General features: G+C 39.8%; 1 protein-coding gene across 1 annotated transcript; it reads right to left on the bottom strand.

The window, feature by feature from the left end:
* Positions 1-1,231: 1,231 nt before the first annotated feature.
* On the bottom strand, positions 1,232-12,204 carry prkacbb (protein kinase, cAMP-dependent, catalytic, beta b). Its single transcript, XM_085388631.1, has 10 exons — positions 11,815-12,204; positions 7,736-7,797; positions 7,529-7,657; positions 7,148-7,246; positions 6,968-7,050; positions 6,727-6,853; positions 6,542-6,637; positions 4,835-4,957; positions 4,530-4,694; positions 1,232-1,491 (listed from the first exon to the last, which is right to left on the bottom strand). Exons 1-10 carry the CDS (start codon positions 11,858-11,860, stop codon positions 1,366-1,368), a joined length of 1,056 nt encoding a protein of 351 aa, XP_085244757.1. The 5' UTR covers positions 11,861-12,204; the 3' UTR covers positions 1,232-1,365.
* Between the last annotated feature and the right edge of the window lie 9,221 nt (positions 12,205-21,425).

The raw sequence follows: 21,425 nt of genomic DNA, 5'->3' as shown, positions 1-21,425 counted from the left end.
GAGGCCTCTGGACTTTTGTTACTACCCAGATCACACAGTAGGATCCGCAATCCACAATGGAAGAAAGGGTGCAAGAAAATTCCAACACTTTTAAAAATAAAATTTATTAGCATCTCTAATGTGTATAAATAAAAACATATATGAAACAATGCATATACGTATGATGTAATGAGCTTAACAATAACAGGGTTACATGTGATACAAAGGAGCAGTCTTCATTTTAGCCAGTGTATTGTGAGGAAAACTGAAATCAAGCTTTCAAATATGCATACCTATAAGTTGCAAATCTACATTCTTTGACAAGAATGAAATAAAGAATCTCTTTGGGGCGATAACAGGGAGAATATGGTAAATATCCTTTTTATGCATTCCTGTTCAAAGATTTTAAAACATCTTTCATTGAGTACATTATACTTCTTTTTTTTAAGGTTCACTAAAGGTTGAGGCGCGGAGATGCAACACTATTCACACTGACCCTCTCAGCTTTACATAAAAGTTAAAATCCTAAAAGGATTTCTCTTTACTCCCTTTTACCAAGGACACGTTGTTCCACAGACTTGTAATGAGGGTCTTTATAAGCAGGCCCGATGGGAACAATATGACTATAATGTTTGACACAGCGACAAAATATTGGAACATATCAAACTTTACATGTAACTAGCGGACCCAAGCAGATCAAACAAACAAGTGGATTTTACATTTTTACTAATGTAACAAGGTTTGTCATTTTCTGCATGGCTTGCTGTGCCTGGGTCACGATACAAAGGAGACAGTGAACATGGGGGTGAGGGGGGCTCATCTAAGGATTTGGCTCTCTAAGGCTTAAAGCAAAGAATGGAAAGGACCTCTCTTCTTGTGTCACTTAGCGTTTTCCCATTTGGTCATCCTTTAATCAGTCAAAGTTGTCAAATGTCTGGACAGATTTGCACCTAAGACAAAATCTAAATGTGATGCACACTCTTAATTTACATTGCTGACAACTGGACGGGAATCCCTACAACCCAAAACGTGTGTATCATTATTGGCCACTGTCAGTTTTTCCTCATAAATTGAAAAATATCACATTTTTATAGGGGATAACAACATCCAAGACTAACTGCTTCAAAGTAAAAAAAAAAAGGATAAGTACAAAAAAAAAAAAAAAAAAAAGAAAGAAAGAGAAAAGTGATGTGTCTGCTTTAATATGCAGGTGTACGTGACGGTGACAGGTTATCGGCACCCAAGGATCATGGCGACCTCATTCAGCCTTGTGGAATGAAGGGACTATGTAGTAGATCTGAAAAAGATGGTCTCTGCTCCATCCCAAGTCTTCAGAAGAGTGCAAAGATCCCCTTATTTTCCCTGATATATCCATGTTCTCACGTCCTAAAACTCTGCGAACTCCTTTGCGCATTTTTCCGTTAAAGAAACACGGATTTCCTCCTCCTCGTAGTCGTCGAAGTTGCTGGTGTCCCCCGGGCCTCTACACTTTGGTATGAATGGAGCTTCAACCTGCAGAAGAACAGAAGGACTTGTTTTACTGGGTGAGATTATATTATATTTATGCCTACACTGGCTTGTCAGTAGAGCAGGCAAGACTGTATTGTATTACAGTGAATGTAGACAGCATCTGTTGTCCTGGCAAACCCCGAATGCTGTCAACTTAAATGATGTGCCTGTCAGATAGCTAGTGTCTGAAGCCTCTCCCTTTACAATGGAGGCAGTTTTTAATAACTTAACAAAAACTGTCAACTCTGCAGTTTGTGTAACAATTCACCAGATGTGCAGATACGAGAGCACACACATCTAAATTTCCCTCTAAAGTCTGCTTTTCATTCCTAAAACTACTTTATTCACGTCCTATGAGTACAACAAAGCACAAAAGCATGAATCCTTTGATTAGACATCTTAATCCCATCTTAAAAATCATCTTCAAAGCATCTGATCTGAAGAGCTTCCACACCACAGATATAGACACTTGTGCCTTCATACATAATCAGACACACACTGTACAAACCAGCTGATGCATAGCAAAGAGTTAACCCTTTAAAGCCCTAACCAAGAAATCATTCAGAGAATTTGTTCATTGAATCTTCTGACAATTTTTGCAATTTATCGTTTAAAAGTGTGTTGTCCAATTTATTTAGGTTTTATGGGAGAAGAAAAACCCAAAAGAGCAGAATCAAAGATGATGAAAAACTGTATGTATCAAATATGTTACAGGTTAATGGGTACCTCTGGTATCGCTTGTACTTTCATCTTTGTCCCCTCTAATTTAACAGGATTTTGTATAGCTACATTTTAACTAGGGCTGCACAATGACTCAAATTTTAATCTCAATCATTTGAGAATTTGACTTCCCATAACTGTTCAGCATCACATTTCCTGAAAGCACTTGACTGGGGTGATATACTCCAGGTAACAGCCATCGAAACAAAATTTAAATGTCTGGCGCAGCACGACGTGGAGCTTGTCCCTAGAAGCGGATCATCATTCATAGTTTGGAAATACTTTGGATGTAGGGCAAGCAACGTCAGCCAAGTCATATTATGTCTGTGCCACAAAGCAGCACAAGTACCTTATTGAAAACACATCACAAACTGCAGGATAATTAATGCATGAAGGCTAAGGAAAAACAATGCAATGGCTGCTAACAAGAATTTTCCAACATCAACTCAGACGTTTGTAAAAATAAGCCAATGCAACGCCTTCGTATGCGTATCCGTCTGTCTCACAAAGACACGCTGAAATCAAAAAAGTAGCCACATTAATTTAACCAAAGATATGAGAGTTTAAAAAAAACAGGGTGAGTAATGTAGGCTTCTGGAAAATGATCGACAAAAGAGCCGTTATCCCCAACGCAATTATTTTTCCAAAGTGGTAATACCTGCCCTGTATGCAAAACGTTGCAGGGGAAATGGCAAATGATCTCACAGCTGTCGGGCACTTGGTACTCCAAGCTTAGGTCACTTAGGTCACTGAAATATTTGTCTGCAAAGATGTTTTAATTAACAGGAATTTTAGAAAATTTTTAGAAAAGCTAAAAATCGCTGACTCAACTATGCGTTAAGTTCTACTTTAATTTTTATAAATATTTATTTTTCTTCTAAATGATGCACTGAATTTAGTCATTCAGTATGTTTTATTTGTTTGTTTACATCTGGCTTGTGGACAACAGTTAAAAATTAGCCATCTGGCAAACATTGTATATTTGACCTCTTCGGACAAAGCATTATCCTTGATAAAATTAATATAATTTATATGATCTATATTTAACTTTCTTTTAACTTGCTCTTTGTACTGTGTTTGTACATTAATTTTACCCATTATTTAACAGAAGTCATATGATTGCAGCTTATTCAAATACATAATACACATAACTGAGACTAAAGACAAACTGTGATTGGATGATTTTCTCAAACAGCAGAGTTGCATCTGTAATGCTTCAATACATCACTTACTGAACACTACTTTCAAAGATGCACTCAGTACAACACAACGTGTATATCTTAAATACAAAAACTGTGGCATTTTTTCAGAGTTGCCCGTTCAACTCCCTCTGCTCTGGATTTACTACATGTCAGAGAATAACCTTACACGCAGAAGCATGTGACATTAGCCAGGATCCAGAAACAAATGTTATACAATTAATCTGATCATTTCGTCGTAGTCAGATGTCTACTTTTTTTCCATAATTATTCCATCCTGAAAATACATATTAAAACAAAATGATCAAAGAGAAGAAAGGACCTCTGCAAATATAACAAAATATGCTTATATGAGCTGGACTAGAATATTCAAATAGGATATTTGTTCACTGGGACTTTATAAAATCTCAGCATGGGTGCCCGCCAACTTACAGTGAGACTACACAGTGATTGGCCCAAGATATTACATTCTAACACTGTCATACAGCAATATACTAAAGGCAACTGTCCACAAAGAAAAGGTTCCAACTTCACTGTAAATACAAAACGGCTTCTCTTCCTTTTTGCAGCTCTTTATCTTACTTTTACTTCATAAAACCCCAGGAAGCAATTCTGCTCATGAGGAACTACTCTGGAGTTTTACTGGACTAACTTGAACAGAGAACGCTGCTTATTTTCATCTTATAGCAAATCACAGGTAGAGTGCAAAAACAAAGTTAATAAAAAAAACCCCATAATGATTCCATATTAAGCTAAACTAAAGGAAGTCTATAAGATTTAAGCCCAAGCTAAATAACTAATTAGATTTATCCAAACAGTCCATTATCACTGTCACGCCTGCAAACTGGCATGTGGCACCATGTGCAGTAAAGCTGGGTGATTTCCAAGTGAAAAAACCCCACACCTTTACTGGCCAGTTAAAAAATAAAATAAATATATTAAGTAAATACTGTGCATGCAACAGTAACGACAATCAGAAAGGACCGTGTAGTAAAACTGATTGAAGAGTATTTAGAAACTTTCTAGAAAATAAATAAATAAGTATGGGTGTAAATCGATATGTAATTAACTCTACGAGCTAATTCTGTATGGTGTCACTTTAATGTGTGTTTGGTATCTTGCCTTTCTCTCATAAATTGCGATCCAGTCTGTTGTGGCGAACCATTTGTGTCCTTTGATGTCATTGACTCCATTCTTCAAGTTGCCGTAGCGTTTGGTCAGATCCACCTGCAGCAGGTTTCTCAACAGGTCCTTTAAATCGGAGCTGAAGTGAGACGGGAACCGAACCTGAAAAGGCCACAAGTGTTAGGATTTCATTTCTAGTAGTTAATCGTTAATCGTGCACATTTAATTTAACTTAGCTATCATGCATGACCGTTGCTCCTCATGCCATCATGTTTGCATTTCCAAAAGAAGCAGCTTCTTACCTTTCCAGACACAATCTTCTCATAGATCTGAATAGGCTGATCTGCAAAGAAAGGAGGGTAGCCAGCTGCCATTTCATAGATGAGGACTCCAAGGGCCCACCAATCCACAGCTTTGTTATAGCCCTAAAATGAACATAACACATGTTAATGTAACAGAAACACACAAGAAGAAAAACACTTCTAGTATATAAGTGGAGAAAAAGTAGGCTGTTTTTAAGACATTTAAGACTTTCTCATTATAATTTATCACTTGAGAAAACTTCCAAATGGCTCCCGCAGCTGCACTTGGATAATAACACTGAGGAGCTTTGGTTAGTTGCATTGTAAGAATCTGCACGTCACCACTAATTTTACTCTGACCTGCAGTTAGAAAACTGGAACTTTGTATATAGAAATAAGACATTTGTATAGCAAGCACAGACAATTCTGTTCCCTCTCTAGATAAATTCCTGCAACAGTTCTTTTCTTTTAATGATGATTTTATTTTTTGGTCATAGAAACTTTTGTAAAATATGACTCATCTACAGACCAGTGTTTAGGCTTTACAAGCATCCATTAGCAGAAATGAAACTGTACTCATAAACGCAATTAACGCAAATGTTTAATCACCCAATCATACTGCACATCTCAATTCATTTATGCACGGTCAGGACAACCTACTGAAGTTCAAACTGAGCATCAGAATGGGAAAGAAGGGTGTTTTAAGTGACTTAGACCTTAATATAGTTGTTGGTGCCAGGCAGGCTGGTCTGAGGATTTGAGAAACTGATCTGCTGGGATTATCCCACACAACCAACTCTAGGGTTTACAGAGAATGGTTTGACAAAGGGAAACTATGCAGAAAGCAGCAGTTCTCTGTGTAAAAATGTCTTGTTGATGCCAAAGGCCAGAAGAGAATGAGAGGTCAACAGCAACTGCATTCAAAACTCACTGAACCTTGAAGCAGATTGGCTATAACAGCAGAAGAGGACACCTGGTGCCACTCCTGTCAGCTAAGAACAAGAAACTGAGGCTATAAATCACACCGGTTCACCAAAACTCAATAATAGCAGATGGAAAAATGTTGCCTGGTCTGATGAGTCTCGATTTCTGCTCCAAAGTTTGGTCAGGTTTTAGTGAAAACAACATGAAAGCATATATCCGGCTGCTGGTGGTGGTGTAATGATGTGGGGGATATTTCTTTGGCACACTTTGAGCCCGAGTACCAATTGAGCATCATTTAAACATCACAGAGTATTGTTGCTGACCATGTCCATCCCTTTATGAGAACAGAATCTATATAAAATGAAGAATTCAGTCAGTTCTGAAGCCAAATGGAGATCTGTACCTAAAGTTGCCCGGGAGTTTTTATTACTGTATCACCTATAACTAAAAGTTTTGTGTTGTTAGAATGTGCCCTTCTTATTTACACAGGCAGTAGGTCCACTTCCATTGAGCTGCAGCGGACACTTAAAGCTCACCTACATGTCTAGAAAGGAACCAGTGATGAGGTTGCTTGCAGTCCTACAGACAAGCTGTTTAAAAGATAAGCTGTAAACCTTTTCTTCCTATGTAGTCACACAATTCTTGATGTTATTTTGCTTCAACATTTCTGTGTGGCATCGCTGATTTGCAATATTAATCAAATAATGACTAAAGTAAGAAAAAATGCTTTGATGCAGTGCAGAAAAGTAATGAAAAAATAAAGTTACAAAATGATGTCCATACTTTGCTGAGTATGATTTCCGGAGCCAGGTACTCCGGTGTCCCACACAACGTCCATGTCCTGCCTTTTACCCGCTTAGCAAATCCAAAATCTGTCACCTGGAAGTCAGTCGCACATTGTTTATTCAGCAAGTGTGGACACACAGAAAACACAGCAGAATTGTGTATTGATCTGCGTTCTGGCTCACCTGAATGTAGCCGTGGTGGTCAATGAGAAGATTCTCGGGTTTCAGATCTCTGTATATGAGATCTAGTGAATGGAGGTATTCAAATGTCAGCACTATCTGGGCGGCATAAAACCGCGCATGTGGTTCACTGGAACGGAAGAAGAGATAATTCTGTTTAGAGTCGTAAACAAACACGCGCGAGTAATATCAGAAAATCTATATGACGAATCAAAACCGCAGGAGACTGCAGACGAAAACTAACCTGAACCTTCCAATTCGTCTTAGGTGTGAGAACATCTCACCACCTGGAACATACTCCATTACCATGTACAAATTGGAGTTGTCCTAAAACAAGAGGGGAGGGGCCAAAAAACACACTTTAATTTTACTGAGACTCAAATAAAGGAATTTTAATTATATAATGCCAAAAATCATACTGTACCTTAAATGCGTACTCAAGTTTGACGAGAAAGGGGAAGCTCACTGCCTGTAATATCCTCTTCTCATTTAATGTGTGTTCTATTTGCTTGAGTTTCACCACCTGACAGATAAAGAGATAAGATGACCTTGCCGGGCAAATCTCACTAACATTAGCAACAGACACGGCTGAACACTGAAAGCAAAGGCAGCTTTTAGTTATAATTTATTTTACTTGTGTCCCCCAGTAACCCTTTTAATACAACAAGAACAGGTTATAATGTCATTTTTTTAAGAAGATTAGCAGCCATTTGTTGGATGTGTTTAGCGCCACCTCACTTTCATCGTCATGCGTGGTTCCCGCTTATGTCAACACTACTGTCTGTTTGACAGTGTTGCCACTGACCTTCTGCTTGTCCAGTATTTTCATGGCGAAGTATTGCTCTGTTCCTTTGTGCTTCACCAGCATGACTCTACCGAACGAGCCGGTACCCAGCGTCTTTAATCTGTCAAAGTCATCTAGGCACGTCGTGCTCTGTTGAAACAACATTATGTTAGCCTGCTTCGTGTGCCAAGTCTTTAAATAGCGAGTTCAACTTTTCGAGATTCTGACCTGTGGTGGGCATTCCCATTTCCGTAAGAAATCTTCTTTGGCTTTGGCTAGAAACTCTTTAACTAAAAGATAAAGAGCACAGACAGGCAGTCAGCACACACTTCTTTATGCCAAAAGAGCTTGGCTTATGAGTACAAAAGTTATATTTGGCAAAAAGAACGAAGGGCATTGTTATAGAAGGGAAAGGAACAAATGAGGAGAACAATACGGGCAATCAACTCTCATCTGGATATGAATTAAAACATATATTAAAAGTATCACATACTTTAGTTTAAAGAGGGGGACAAAATACAAACACAAGACAGCAACATCCACAACAAGCAGACTAGTGATGCATTCCAAGACACTCAGAACGTTCTCTGTTATTTTGTAGCCTTACTAAAAACGGTAAGAGGACCACAGCACTCAGAAATGAGAGGGAAAAGTGTATCTGAGCATCTTGTGCATCACTTACAAGGAGTTTGTGGGAAGGCTACCAAACAAAGCATAAAATGGTAAGCATAAACAAACCAATGTATGGGACACACAGCAGATATCCAGATTGAGAGAATGCAGATAACAAAAAACACTGAATTATTTTCAAAGCAGGACAAAGTAAAAAGCAAGCACGTCTAGCAGGTTTTCACAATAAGACCAATTCTGTTTGCCATTCTGGTCATCTTTGGAGGAATTTAGCATACCAAAGGTCTCTATTGATCACCAAGGTTTTTCAGGAACAATCACCCACACGGATGACGTGATAGAAAAGAGAAGACAGAGAGAAATATAGAGTTCATGTACATAAAAACAAGTATAACACGTCAACAAACATGGAGCATGTGTAGTGAATAGAAGCAACAGGAATGAAAACAGAGCTGAGAGTCACGTGAGGAATCGAAGAAGAGACTGACTGCCTACTATGGTGTTTTAAAAAAAAGCTGTATCAGAAATTCAGCCATGCGTGCTAGATCAGCCTGAAAAGATCATCTGTAGCAAAGATAAAAACATTACAAATCTAATCTGAACTACAAACTTTTTTTTATTTAAAGCATCTTCTTTCTTTTTTCACTCCCACTGAAAAAAGAACAGCTATGGTACAGTAACAAGTGGCTACCTCAATGTCGGAATTGAAGGTTTTTAGCAATAACTTTTTGTTGATAAACTCTATGGACACCAAGACATTTGGGTGTTTTTGTCTTTAACATGAGTATAGTGATTTTGTCAAATGAGGTTCTGGTTTCTAAGAATCAGACACGTGCAATCTGAGTCACTTCCAGCACCCTTTCAAAACAACAGCAGTTCCTTAGTTCCCAAACTCTTCCATTGGGCTGTGAAAACAAAGAGGTGATACAATACAGCAGTAAACATCCTCCTTCACCAACTTTTTAAAGCGTGCTGTTGGTATCAAGTTCAACACAAGCATTTTTATGAGGGAAAATAATACAGTTTTTCAGTTTCCATTGGATATATTGACTGGCAGGTCATAGCATACAGATTTTATTTGCATTTAACAGTGCCCTGTATATCATCCATTACACATTTTCACAGCAGATGCTGTTGCAGATGCAACATCACTTATCCTGCTGAACCACTGCGCAATATTTTTGTACTATTGAGTGATTATTGTTATCGTTTTGTGTTTTTTGTTACCATTTATATGCATTTTTATACTTTTAACTAAAACATCTGTAGAGCTGCAAAACCAAATTTCGTTTCACTGCATATTCTGTTGTTGCCAACTTGTATCATCTATTCTCTTAATTACTTTTCTTAGCTCTAGTATGACCTTTTATAAACTTTAATCTGTTAAAAATAAGAAAATAATGCCCCAAACTGCAGAGGTCAAAGTTAAAGACATATTTTTACCCTTGCTTAAATAACCCATCACAAACTAAACATAAATTCCAATTCCAAGGTCTGCAAATACATTAGAAGAAAATATCCAGCTTGTTAGAGAAATAAATGAAGCATCTAAAAATTATATCAAAAACTTGAGGAATATACTGTCTCAAGTCTAATTCAGTGCGGGGGTTGGAAAAAACAAACTGTGAGGTTTAGGCTTGTTCAGTTTAAATCTTCAATACTCTTTGCAATGCTGCGTGTCTATAGAGTAAAGTTAGCACAGTCGACAAGCCCTTTCTGAGATCAATGCCAAACTCCACACAAGCAAGACATGGTTGAGTTATGTTGGCTTATCCAGTTACACTACAGTACACGCGCACTGTGATATAAAACAGGTGTCATGATGGCAAGTGTTTAATCTCTCCGTCCAAGTGTGACCGTGTCAGTGCTCTTCCAACCGGTCCAGCTTGTTGCATCAATGTACAGTAAACACAGGTAACGTGCAGCTCTGTGGGTAACCAGGTCGTCTTATCAGGGCGGCTACACTCCAGACAAATCTGCCCCTCGGAGCACAGTGTCAGCTTAAATGGGTTTAACAGTTAGCTATGGCCCAGGATCTAGGGATCATAGTTGCATTCAGCGGAAATGCTTGGCAGTATAGATAATATAGCTGATCTGATCATCTCCATCTGCCTGAGTACGTCTGCTTGGAACTGTGCACAGGGCCTGTCTGGTGTCTCTCTACAGGTCAATAAATCTCAGCAATCACTGCATCATAAAGTGGCATTACCTTAAACAAACTCAGTGTACAACTCAACACAGATGGTTCTCTGCTTTGTGTTGTTTTTTTTAAGAGTAAGAAAATGCACTGGGCGTGTTTTTGTTTGTAGCCAAATACAGGAGGATTTCTTTTTATTATTTAAGAGCAAGGGGATGCTCAATGATGACCAGCTGCACACATAAAAGCATATGAGCACAAAGTAACACTGGCCTAGTCTGAGCTACGTCAAACCTTTCAAAGCTTGTAATACCCCTTATCCTCTGACGAAGGTCTGATGACAAGCTGCTCCAGTCAATGACACTGAGTGTGAGAAGTGAGCCCTGATGGACCTTTACCACAGTAAGATTAGCAAAGGGACTCTAAACAAATGAGTGACACAATTAAAGTGTGCTTTCTGGGGAGCGTGCGGCCCTAATGCTGGGAAGACGGCAGCAGGTCCAGGCTTTATGAATGGAAAGAGGGCATTTGTCATTTCTCCACCATATTTGGTCATGCTGCTGTTTATGCAGCCCAGAATAAAATGTGGCAGTGAAGAGCCCGGGGCAGGAACAATCCTACGCTGCCTTCAGATAAAATTTACTGTCTATTTATTTAACAATTACCCAAGAGCCTGCGGTTTATTGCCGCAGATTTAAGACCATCTGTGAAAACTTTCTGTCTTCGTACAACTAGCTGCTGTTGTTATTGTTGAGAAGAAGCCTGCAGTCAAATATGCAGCAAGAGCCAAAGAATTATAAAGCTCGAGATGACACAACAAAAGAGGTGGCGAGGTGATGCTAAGGCTCAGGATTTTTACTCATTAAGCAGGGATTTTGACATGAGACAAATACAAGTCGCTGATGAGTGTGTCAGTGTATGAAGGCCCTAGAAAGCTACAACCATCAAGAGGCAATGAAGTGACAGGGGCCTTCTGAGGGCTAATCCCCCCACCACTACCACCACCACCACTTAAAGCTAAAGTTAGCAGGCTAGCTGCTCTTCCAGGCTCTCTTGTGCTCCAGTTTGCATGCAAATCGCCTTTTTAACATTTGAAATTACCATAGAGAGCCATTAATAGACACGCACTGTTTTCCTGGCTACTTAACAGGCTTTAATAGTCTCCTAACACTGCCAGAGCTCCCCTTCCCCACCCCCCTGAATGCCAAAAAAACCACAACAATCCGGGGGTCTTCTTGGCGCTATAGCTACCTTCAGTAGCCCCCCTACTTTAAAAAAATGGATATATATACGCAGAACCACAAAAACAATACTTCATGCTCATTTTTCTATCTAAACGCAGAGTGCTTTCAGCGTCGGTGCAATGTGAGAATGTGCGGGGGGCGATGACGGACGGACGGCCCTCCCTTGCTTTACTCTGGCTGGTAGTTTAAACAGTTTTTAGTTATAACAGGCTAGCTGGCTGCTTCGTGGCATCTTGTTGAGATGACTAAACGCAACACAATAACACTTCTGAGTTCAAACGACAGCTCGCACTCACCGCTCTCTAGCTCGTTGCCCTTCTTGGCGGTGGCAGCGTTCCCCATGGTGTGGAAGACACGGCGGTCGCTCCGACTGAGAAGAGATGGCGGCGGCTAGCTAACCTTCCAGCTTATGTTTTCGAGGTCTTCAAAAGAGGCTAGCCCGAAATCGATGCAAGTGTTTACTCGGTTTAAAAGGCGAGGAAAGCAACGTCCAGTAGCCGCCCCCTTTCCTTCCAGCTGCCCCCTCGCTCTCCCTCTGTCTCTCCCGCTCCTTCTTCCCTGCGAAAGATGTTCCGCTCCCGCTAGTTCACTGATGTCTGCACGGCTGTCATGAAGCTAGCGGTCACTCCTGTTTCTGACTAAGCTGCTCCCGAGAACCGTCACCAGCACTCAGCTGCGTTCACGGAGCGCTCAGGGGCTTGGATTGGCCACAGATGGCTCTGAGCAGATGCCAAACCAGGCATGCTTCCGCGTTTTTGGAGCATCGCGGCGATTGTATTTCGCAGATGTGGGATACCGTTAGAGTGCTCTTTTGTCTGACTTTAGAGGAATGAGTCTTTATTTCATTTGTGTGTTCAGAGCCAAACGCTATTAGTGTTCCCTTACACCATGTCAGCTGCACATCTGCTTTGACAAGTTCATTGCACAGCTTCAAATGTTTATTTGTATGCCTGTGTGATTTATACATGACAAGTACGCGATAGACAGATATAGTATCACAAATATAGTAGTAATAACTCATATATTATCATTATTAGATTTAACTGAAAAGGAAAGGGAAAATTATGTTAAAACCATGTTGTTTTTCTATCAAAAATAACCAAGGTTTTTATAGTTAACTGAAAGTAGACAAAAAACTAAAACTAGATTTGTTTTTATTTAACTGAAAAAATAATAAAAACTACAAATGTAAAAAAAAAAAGTGCAAAGTAAATTTCAAAAAAGTAATTAAAGTAAGTTAAACAAAAAAAGTCAGTGAAACGATTTTGTGAACTTGGAAAACAAAACAAAAATATATATATATATGAAATATCCTGAATTTTGGTATTTGTTCAGTCTACGGCCTTTGTCTATAGACTGAAAGTCAACTGCTTTTAAAAAGTTCTGTTTGTGATTTTTATAAATCTTGTCTCTGGCATTTGTCATACATAAAATAACAAAAATTAAAAATAAATAAATAAATGATATAAAATACTCTGAAAACAGATAAAATAAAATAAAATATGCAGAACGTTTCGTTTACATTTTTACAGATTTGGTTGTATTTATTTACTAGTCAAGTACATAGAGGACTGTTTGTAATCTACTTTAAATTTTATATTTCTATCTATCTGTAAAACATTTCAGACTAGATTTCAGGTTTAAAAACTTTCTTAGAGTAAAGTATGTTTTTCTATCAAACTAAGATTTGGTACATAAAGGAGTTTTAAAGCGATTTAAAAACCTTAATTTAGACACCCCAAGCTGTCTTCATAAATTTTTGTATTATAAAATCTAGTTTAAACCTTCCTCAAAATTCCCATATTAGGACAGGGTATTTATTTTATAAATAAAATAATAATACCATAAATACCGCAAGAAATAGAGTAAAACATAACACAAAACAAAAATGCAAGACTAAAAACATAGTATTAATGTTTCTAATAAAAATATTGAAATTATTTGTCTGCCAATCTATCATCACAGCTTTTTCTGAACTGCAAACAGTAAATAATCAATAATAAGTTATTTTGTAAGTACAAATTTAATAAGCATACCTGTAGTTACAACCACTGCAGCTGCCTCATTCTTTTCTGACAAGATGTGGCTCGCTTTGCTCCATTCAGCTACATGTGCCTCGCAGGTAATACCATGTGGTAGATGGTATAAGACCTCCTTGATCTTCTTGCTTCTTTTCCCTCTGTAACATCTGTGTCAGGGTTTTGTTCTTTGCCTGCAGATCTGAAGAGAGGCAAGTGCATTGTGCTTTTGCGAGGCACAGTGCAGCTTGGCTTTAGGGTGACAAATGAAAAAAATTCCTGCATTTCTTTTTTGTTTTATTCCGTTTTAATTTTTAGTATTGGTAACTTCTGGTAACTACTGAATCTTCCTGTGGTAACGTGAGTCTCATATGGACTTTCTAATATAGGAAAAATGCCAAGGGTGGAATTGTGGTACTACAGGAAGAAGTCTGGAGCGGCAGAGAAGTATGTGAGGGTGATGTAGGAGGTGAGGACAGCGTAACAGAGGTGAGATGTGTGGTGTGGTCGGTTTAGGGCAGCTGTGGCTCAGGTGGTAGGCAGGTCATCTACCAATCAGAAGGTCTGCGGATTAGTAACTGTGAACAAGATACAGAATCCCGAGTTGTCCTTGATGTACCCACTGGACTGTGAGTGGGTGAATTTTAGATAAAAGTCATTATGTGTGTGATGTTGCTGTGGTTGGGGTGAAAAATAGGTTCAAGGTGGGGGTTGGAATACATCAGGTGGTCAACCATACATAGCAACAGATAGTTCACAAGAGAGGAGAAAAAGAGTGTGAATGCTGGGTGGAGTGGGTGGAGATGAGTGTCTGGGGTGATTTGTGACAGAAAGATAGCAGCAGAAGTGAAAGGGAAGATAGTAGAGAGACCAGCGATGATGAATGGTTTGTAGACAGTGGTACTGACAAAAAGACAAGAGGCTGAGCTGGAGATCTTCATTGACTAGAATGGACAAAATCAGAAATGAGTACATCTGTGGTGAACCCAAATAGAGCAGCTGGAAGAAGAAGAAGAGAAAAAGGCTAGATAATAACGTCTGGCTTTGCTTATTTATCTGTGCTGTGAACTAGCAGAATGGTTGGAGAATCTGATCCAAGCTTTGCAGTTTACCTCAGGCCTACATCAGCTTCAAATCCACACTGGGTATTCAGTCTGACAGACTAACTGTATGGTGATGTTCCTATTTAGATGCGTATCTGTGTGCATCTGCTTGGAGTTTGGATCATTTCCTGTGGCTTGTTCACAGTTCAGATTTCCTGGTTTTCATACACGCGACCTGGATCAGTGTCTTGCATCTTAGGAACAAGCCTGTTATCTCGTGCTTTAATCTTTGGTAAGCGATAGCTTTCTTTAAATAATTATGGCAGCGCTGCCAAGAATGTCACAACTACAGCATGCAGGAAGATTATTAGAGGAAGTGAGGAAGTAATCCATGCCTTTGGAGTGATGACCAGCGAAGCAGAGCATTTGGTATCCAGCCTTGCTGTCATATGACATCATGGGTGTCTGATGATTGCTATCAAACATTGGCTGGTCAGTTATTTTGAGGGCAGAAGCTGAAAAAGCATTTTATTCGACATATATTCTGACACAGGAAGAAGAAAAGATCAAAATGTTTTTAGGTGTTTATTTCAGGCTAGTGGTTTGCCTCCGTAGATTAAAAAAATATTTTATACTTCCATTCTTCCAAAACACAAGGAATATGTTTACATTGTCCTTCAAGGACAAGCATATCGCCTTGCTGTCCTTCATTTTAGTCTGTCATAGGCAAACTACGTCTTTACAAGATGCATGAGCACTAAGGAGATTGTTCCTGAGGAGTGCAAATATCCCTTACTTGGAAGACTGACTCATTTGCACCCCTTTACCTCAGGAAGCAGAAGGAAGAGAAAATCCATCCTCATCAAGGTATCAGGCAACTCTGCGAAGGGCAAGAGGTCTTTTGACCCAACCCACCTGTCCATGTTTGTTTGTTTTGTATCACTGGATTCAGTGGAAATGTTAGCCTTTTCTCACTTTCTTGGGGGCAAGTTTGTGTTTATTGTCACACTAGAGGTGGATCTCTAGGGAAGAGGGGATACAGATGATTTGGCATTGTTATGGGAAAGCCCAGCCCTTTGTTTCACACACAAAGATTGCTCTATGTTGTTTTCTCTGGCAGAGACCAGCATTCCTCAGGGGATGGATGGCTTTTCCAACAACTGCCTGAAGGGTCTTCTCTTCTATGCATTTTCTTCACTCTCCTAACAGCATCTCACTTGGCGAGATCATCTTCTCACACGAAATCCCCTGAAGGCCCCCAGGTAGCCATCAATATGATTGTTGGACAGAAATCACCTGGAAGCCTCCAATCAGGATAGAGCTTTGGGTGTGGCCACCAAAAGCTTACAAAAGGGGTTAGTGACATTTAGGTGTCCTTCAGTCTTGAATTTAGCAGACTTTCCGTTACCCAATGGCGCCAAAAGAGCTGTTTACTATAACAGACACCAGACTACAGATCCAAAATGACTGCTCTTTACAGCACATGCAGTAGCTTTAAAGAATTTTTGAACTTAAATATAAATTACTTTATGCAACCCTGAAGAATAACCTCGGAGGTGGTTGATTAAAACCTTCTGCAAAAAATGTCAAAGAAAAGCAAAGTAAGCTCCGAGGAAAGTTCAAGGATTGCTTGTCTGCACACTATTATTCAAATCATATGCAAAGCAAATCAGTCCTCCATCACATTTACTAATCCTGATCAAAATTCATAAATGGAGGACTTCTGTCGAGAACAGAAGGCAAACAGGAGGAGCCAAAAGGGCACAGCAGTAAACTGAGCCATATAACTGTGCGTAAAGTCAAGACGATGACACACAGAGATCACAGAGAATTACCAGTTCACCAGTGTTAGGCCCAAAATTCATCAAAAGCCCAAAGAGTAAGAAATTTTCCTTTGCAAAAGAAAAACAGCAGCTTTTAGAGACTTCTGCATTCCACCTGCGCGTCTCTGGCAGCAGAGATGTGACGTATTTATGTTAGGGTCCCTGGGTCGTTGACCCAGTGTTTTTGTGTTTTTGGTTCTTTGATTTTGTTATTTCATTATATTCTAGCTTTGCTTTATGGGTTTTAGGATTATTCTTAGTTTAGGTTCTCTGGGTGGGGTTTGGTTAGTTTTAGTGTTCTGGTTTTCTGTCTGTGTTCCATGTTGCTGTCTCCCCTTTCTGCTGTATCCCCACATCCAGTCAGTGTCTCTGTTCCCTTTGTTATAGTGCCTGCCCGTGAGTCTGTTATGTTTCCTGTTTTACTTTGAAAGTCCAGATTGCTCCCTCTGTGTATTTTAGCCCTGTGTTTCTTAGTGTCTGTGTCGCGATCTACCGTTTACTTTGCTGTGTGTTTTGTCATTTTTCTAGTTTAAGTTTGTTTTGAGTTTTTTCAGTCATGTTATATTTTGAGTCTTAAATTAAAGCCTTTTTGAGTTCACGTCTGTCTCCGGAGTCTGCACCTTGGGTCCTATTCCTGCTTGCACACAGCCTCACCTAACAATTTAAAGCTTTACAAGTCACCTTTTATACGCTGTGATACTGTATGTGCAATATTACTTTTTTCCACTTCTGCAGTGTTGCTTACTGTTCTAATGATCACATCCCAAAACCCTGCCCGCCCTGTTGTTTTTAAGACCAATAGCAGAGATGGTTGAGATAGCAGAACTCACTGCTTGGCTTAGTGCAGATATCAAGGGTCTTATTATCGCCAGCATGTGGGGTGGGAGGTTCCCCCCTTCACTGACAGACTCAGCCAGCTGTCATATTTTGATAAGGTGTCTGATGATTGGCTTTTCCTGTTCGACTGCAGCCTTCCTGCATACTGTAACCAGATATCCCCACCATTTGTTGTCGCTGCACTGATCCACAGTTAGGTTTACATGTATTCACCTTTGGATTGCATTTCAGGGGGCTGTTATGCAACTTATAGCATATGTTAAAATGCTGAAAAACCTACAAACCAATTTTATTCTGGCATTTTAATGAAATCAATTATTGCTAGCTAAGTGATTAAGACAGGTGATTTTTGCTATTAACAACACTACTTATTTTATTACTGACAACTAAAAGATTAGTTTGAACTCTTATCCCTGTGTGGAATTTATCCTGTTTACATTTACACTGAAATATTTGTGCCGTCTTTGGCATTTCAAATGCAAATTTCATCCATCTATTTTCTTACGCTTATCCGATTCAGGGTCACGAGGAGTTTGGAGACCAGCTGCTGTAGGGCAAAAAAGTGCGGTAAATTTTGGACATGTTGCCAGTCTACTGCAAAGGTAGACCTATAACCATTCACACCAACATTCACATCTATCACCAATTTAGAATCACCAGTTCTTCTAATGGGTTTACTGAGCTTGGACTGTGGGAGGAAGCATAAGTACCTGGGTGAAACCCAGGCAAACACAGGGAGAGTGTAAAATTCCACACAAAAACACACACACAGCCAGCTGGCTGGTGGATTCAAATCCAAGACCTTGCTGCCTGAATTGTTTGATTTTAAATATATCTTGGACACCTGGAAATGTGAACGTGTGCATTATTTTTGCAAGATGAAAACCAGATTTATGTGCTTTATCTCGCAAATGTGTTCAAAGTCGCTAAAGACAACAGAATGACTGACATAAGAATACTGATAATACTGTGTGAGTGGCTCCTAGGGCGGTGTATTGCACGTTTGCCCATTGAGTGAAAGATCCTTGCTTTGATCCTGGGAGGGGACACAAATCCCTTGGGGTTTGTTGCAGGAACAGCAAAATAATGGGAGCTACCTGCTGGGGTGACCCCTTGTGAATGAGGGGAGCAGCCAACAGTAGCTTTTACTGTGTGACATTAAATACAGCTTTTACTGTGCTCCCTCTCTCTCTCTCGGTATTGCATCAGGCCAAACTTTGAGCTGTAGTTATCTTTCACTACACAAGAGGGCAGCAGACCTCTGCCGCATAACCTGTGATAAACACCCGAACCAATTCTCTGTGCACTCATGTTTTGCCTTGACCGCAGTCAGAGGGAGTTGATTTAATTTTTTGATTTTAGTTCATTGCGGTCAGCTTTGCAAACTCGGTTCAGTGAGTCTGCTTATATTGCATTTGGCTGATGTAAAGTTTGGTGCTTGTCTGCTGTGTGAATTTAAGACTTACAAACAAGGCTTTCTCTTGTGGCCAAAGTAAGTTGCACTTTCTGCAACAAACATGTGACAGTGTGTCCTTACAGAGCTGTGGCGTGTCTGAAGGTTAAAAAAAGAAGTGTTTTTTGTGGATTGATAGCTATCCAAGAGTTTTTCTCTCTGAAAATGTGGTGCCTCATCGTGTTTTTCACAGAAATTGCGTGCAAGCACGTAAAGAGATATTTTGGTTATTGAATGGAACATTCATCTGTTTTCACTCTTTTACCTCCTCGTTTTTTCCCTTTCTTTCTCTTTTCTTCTCAGCAAACAGCAGGTCATATTCATCTCGATTGACCAGCTGCTCTCCATATTGGCTTTCTTATGTTTCTTGCAAACAGTCTCGGCTGCGCTTCAAAGGGAATGATTTATGCCCTTAAATGAATGAATGAAAAGCCATATCTTCCATGTTTTCAGATTTGATCGCCTCAGACCTGTGACTGGAGAGTATGCTGCATTCTTTCAGCCTTCTTTTATCTTAATCACAACAATAGCCACAATGATTATTGTAATTATACTGTAACCGCGACTCTCGACTCATTTGATGACATTGTAAAACAATGATAATTCTATTCTAGGTGCTTATTTGTCCAAGCAATTGAAATATTGGGTAGAGTGGCTGTATTTCAGACACGCCCTGCTACACATTCACACAGGAGCTGCCTAGTACAACCACAGATTTCCTCTGTTGGCAACCGACCAGCTCTACTCCAGTGGTTGAGGCTTGAGTGCCTTCATCCACAGCACATCAGCTGAATTTATAGGGAGTAGGGTGTGTGATATTTGCAGCTCTCCAGCTCCTGGTTGTCACTGAATCCCTTAATTTCCTTCCACTTGCTGGGATTCAAATCAACAACATTGGAATACCACATTCACTGCAATCATTTTGTGGCCGCTAAAACCTAGGGAGTGAAGTTATTGGACCCATTTTGCTTAAAAATCGCCTATTCTTCTTTAGGCAGGGGGCGTGAGTGGTGAGCTTGGGAGTGATTGTATGAATATTGCTACTATTAAGCCTCACATGAAACGAGGGCAAACTGATCAACGTGTATGCTTAAATATGTTCAAATCTGCATTATTCTAACATTGTGAGCTGGTTAAAGGGAGAAAGAAAAAGGTCACAGGTAGCAGACAGACACGGATGTTCTGGTTATCTCCCTCTTATCAGTCACCAGCTCCTATTAGGATGTTGCATGTGGTTCCAGGACATTACCCATTTCCTCCTCTGTATATCAAAGCCTCGAGGTGCCCCTCCCTCTAACCCCCTAATTTACTCCAGATGAGCACAATGGGACATTTGATTTAGTGTGCAAAGACACATGTATACAGCTGTGTCAGCTTGCCTCAAACAGCTGGCGCAGAGCTTCGGTACAACTTTTAATCATGCATTTGTTTATGTAATTAAGATTTAAAAAAAAAAAAAACAGCGCCAAAGACTGTGTCGTATTGTGCTCAGCTGCGGTCCGATCAGATATTTCAGTATGATGTAGGTCCTGTCTCTACTGTAGCTCACATTGCTAGCAAATGCTCATGGTTTAATGACATGCAGGTGATACAAATCAAGTGCAAACTGCCGAAGGTCTTCCAAGAGTGTGTCAACAAACGTGACAGCTCTCCCACTGAATATATTTTTGCTGAATATGTACTTTAGACCCCAAACAAGAGGCTTAAATAACCTGTTGCAAAGACCGCTTGTGAGCTAACATGTGGTCCTTTTTTTTTATCAGCCTTTATTTAACATTTTTATTACAGTGATAAAATGTCAGACATGAGCTGCAAGAATGCAGGACACATTTTGTATATTCACTTCCCGTTTTAGTTTTACAGCCATCAAGTATTGATGCTTGAATTTGCTGCTTGGCACCCTAGTCCTGTGTTAGCTCCAAGCAGGGTGAGCACTGGGCATGAAGAGGTATCATATATTTACAACACGTCTGTCTGGGAATGTTGATCTGAAAACCATAAGGGCTTTTCTCTATTGGTTCTCTGTTCACTGTGCTAAGTCTCCTTTGTGTCTTTATGTGGGAAATATTCAAGTTTTTTGTCCTTTAGCAGCCTTCATGGTGCACTACTACACAAATGCCTGTAATTTCCCAACCGCAAGATAGTGTATTCTTACCAACAGAGGATGGTCTCAAAGTGCTCAGACAGTTGCAAAGGCAGCTAATTTGGGATAGATGCACAATATCCCTTTGAAGTTCTGCTTTAGCGCTAGCGCTCTAAAATTTCCCCCTTAGAAAGCAGCACATAAGAGCTCCTCTGTTGTGCACTGTTTTAGTTGCTGAAGGGAAAGCAATGTTGCATTTGATTAAGTGGAAGGTTTATTCATTAACAAAACAGGGCGTGCACGTGGAAGTCCAAGTGCAAAGTAAGAAAGTGTTCTGGGTCACCTTGCCAGAATCCTGCTTGTTTCATTTCAAATAACTGCAATATTTTCTTCTTCAGATGAATAAACTATATATTTTTTTCCAAGATGTATCCAGGGTTTCCTCAGAACTGTTTCTTCCCTGAGCTTTTATTAATAGATAAGGTGTTTCATGCTTACTGTGCGGGGTGAAAATATTGCCCAGTGCAGAGACACAGAAACCCTGTCAGTGTTTTTTTCCACTGCAGTGTTTCAGCGATGGAAGAGATTATGGGAGGATAACACTGCACAACATGGCTGCCCCAAAACCAGATCAAAGCAAAGACAATCAA

The sequence above is a fragment of the Rhamphochromis longiceps genome, linkage group LG18 (genome assembly GCF_057381845.1).
Source record: "Rhamphochromis longiceps isolate RC_006_pf linkage group LG18, R_longiceps_female_GT1.1, whole genome shotgun sequence".
Classification (NCBI taxonomy): domain Eukaryota; kingdom Metazoa; phylum Chordata; class Actinopteri; order Cichliformes; family Cichlidae; genus Rhamphochromis; species Rhamphochromis longiceps.
The sequence above is the reverse complement of the archived record's forward strand: the minus strand, read 5'-3'. Positions and strand labels throughout refer to the sequence as shown.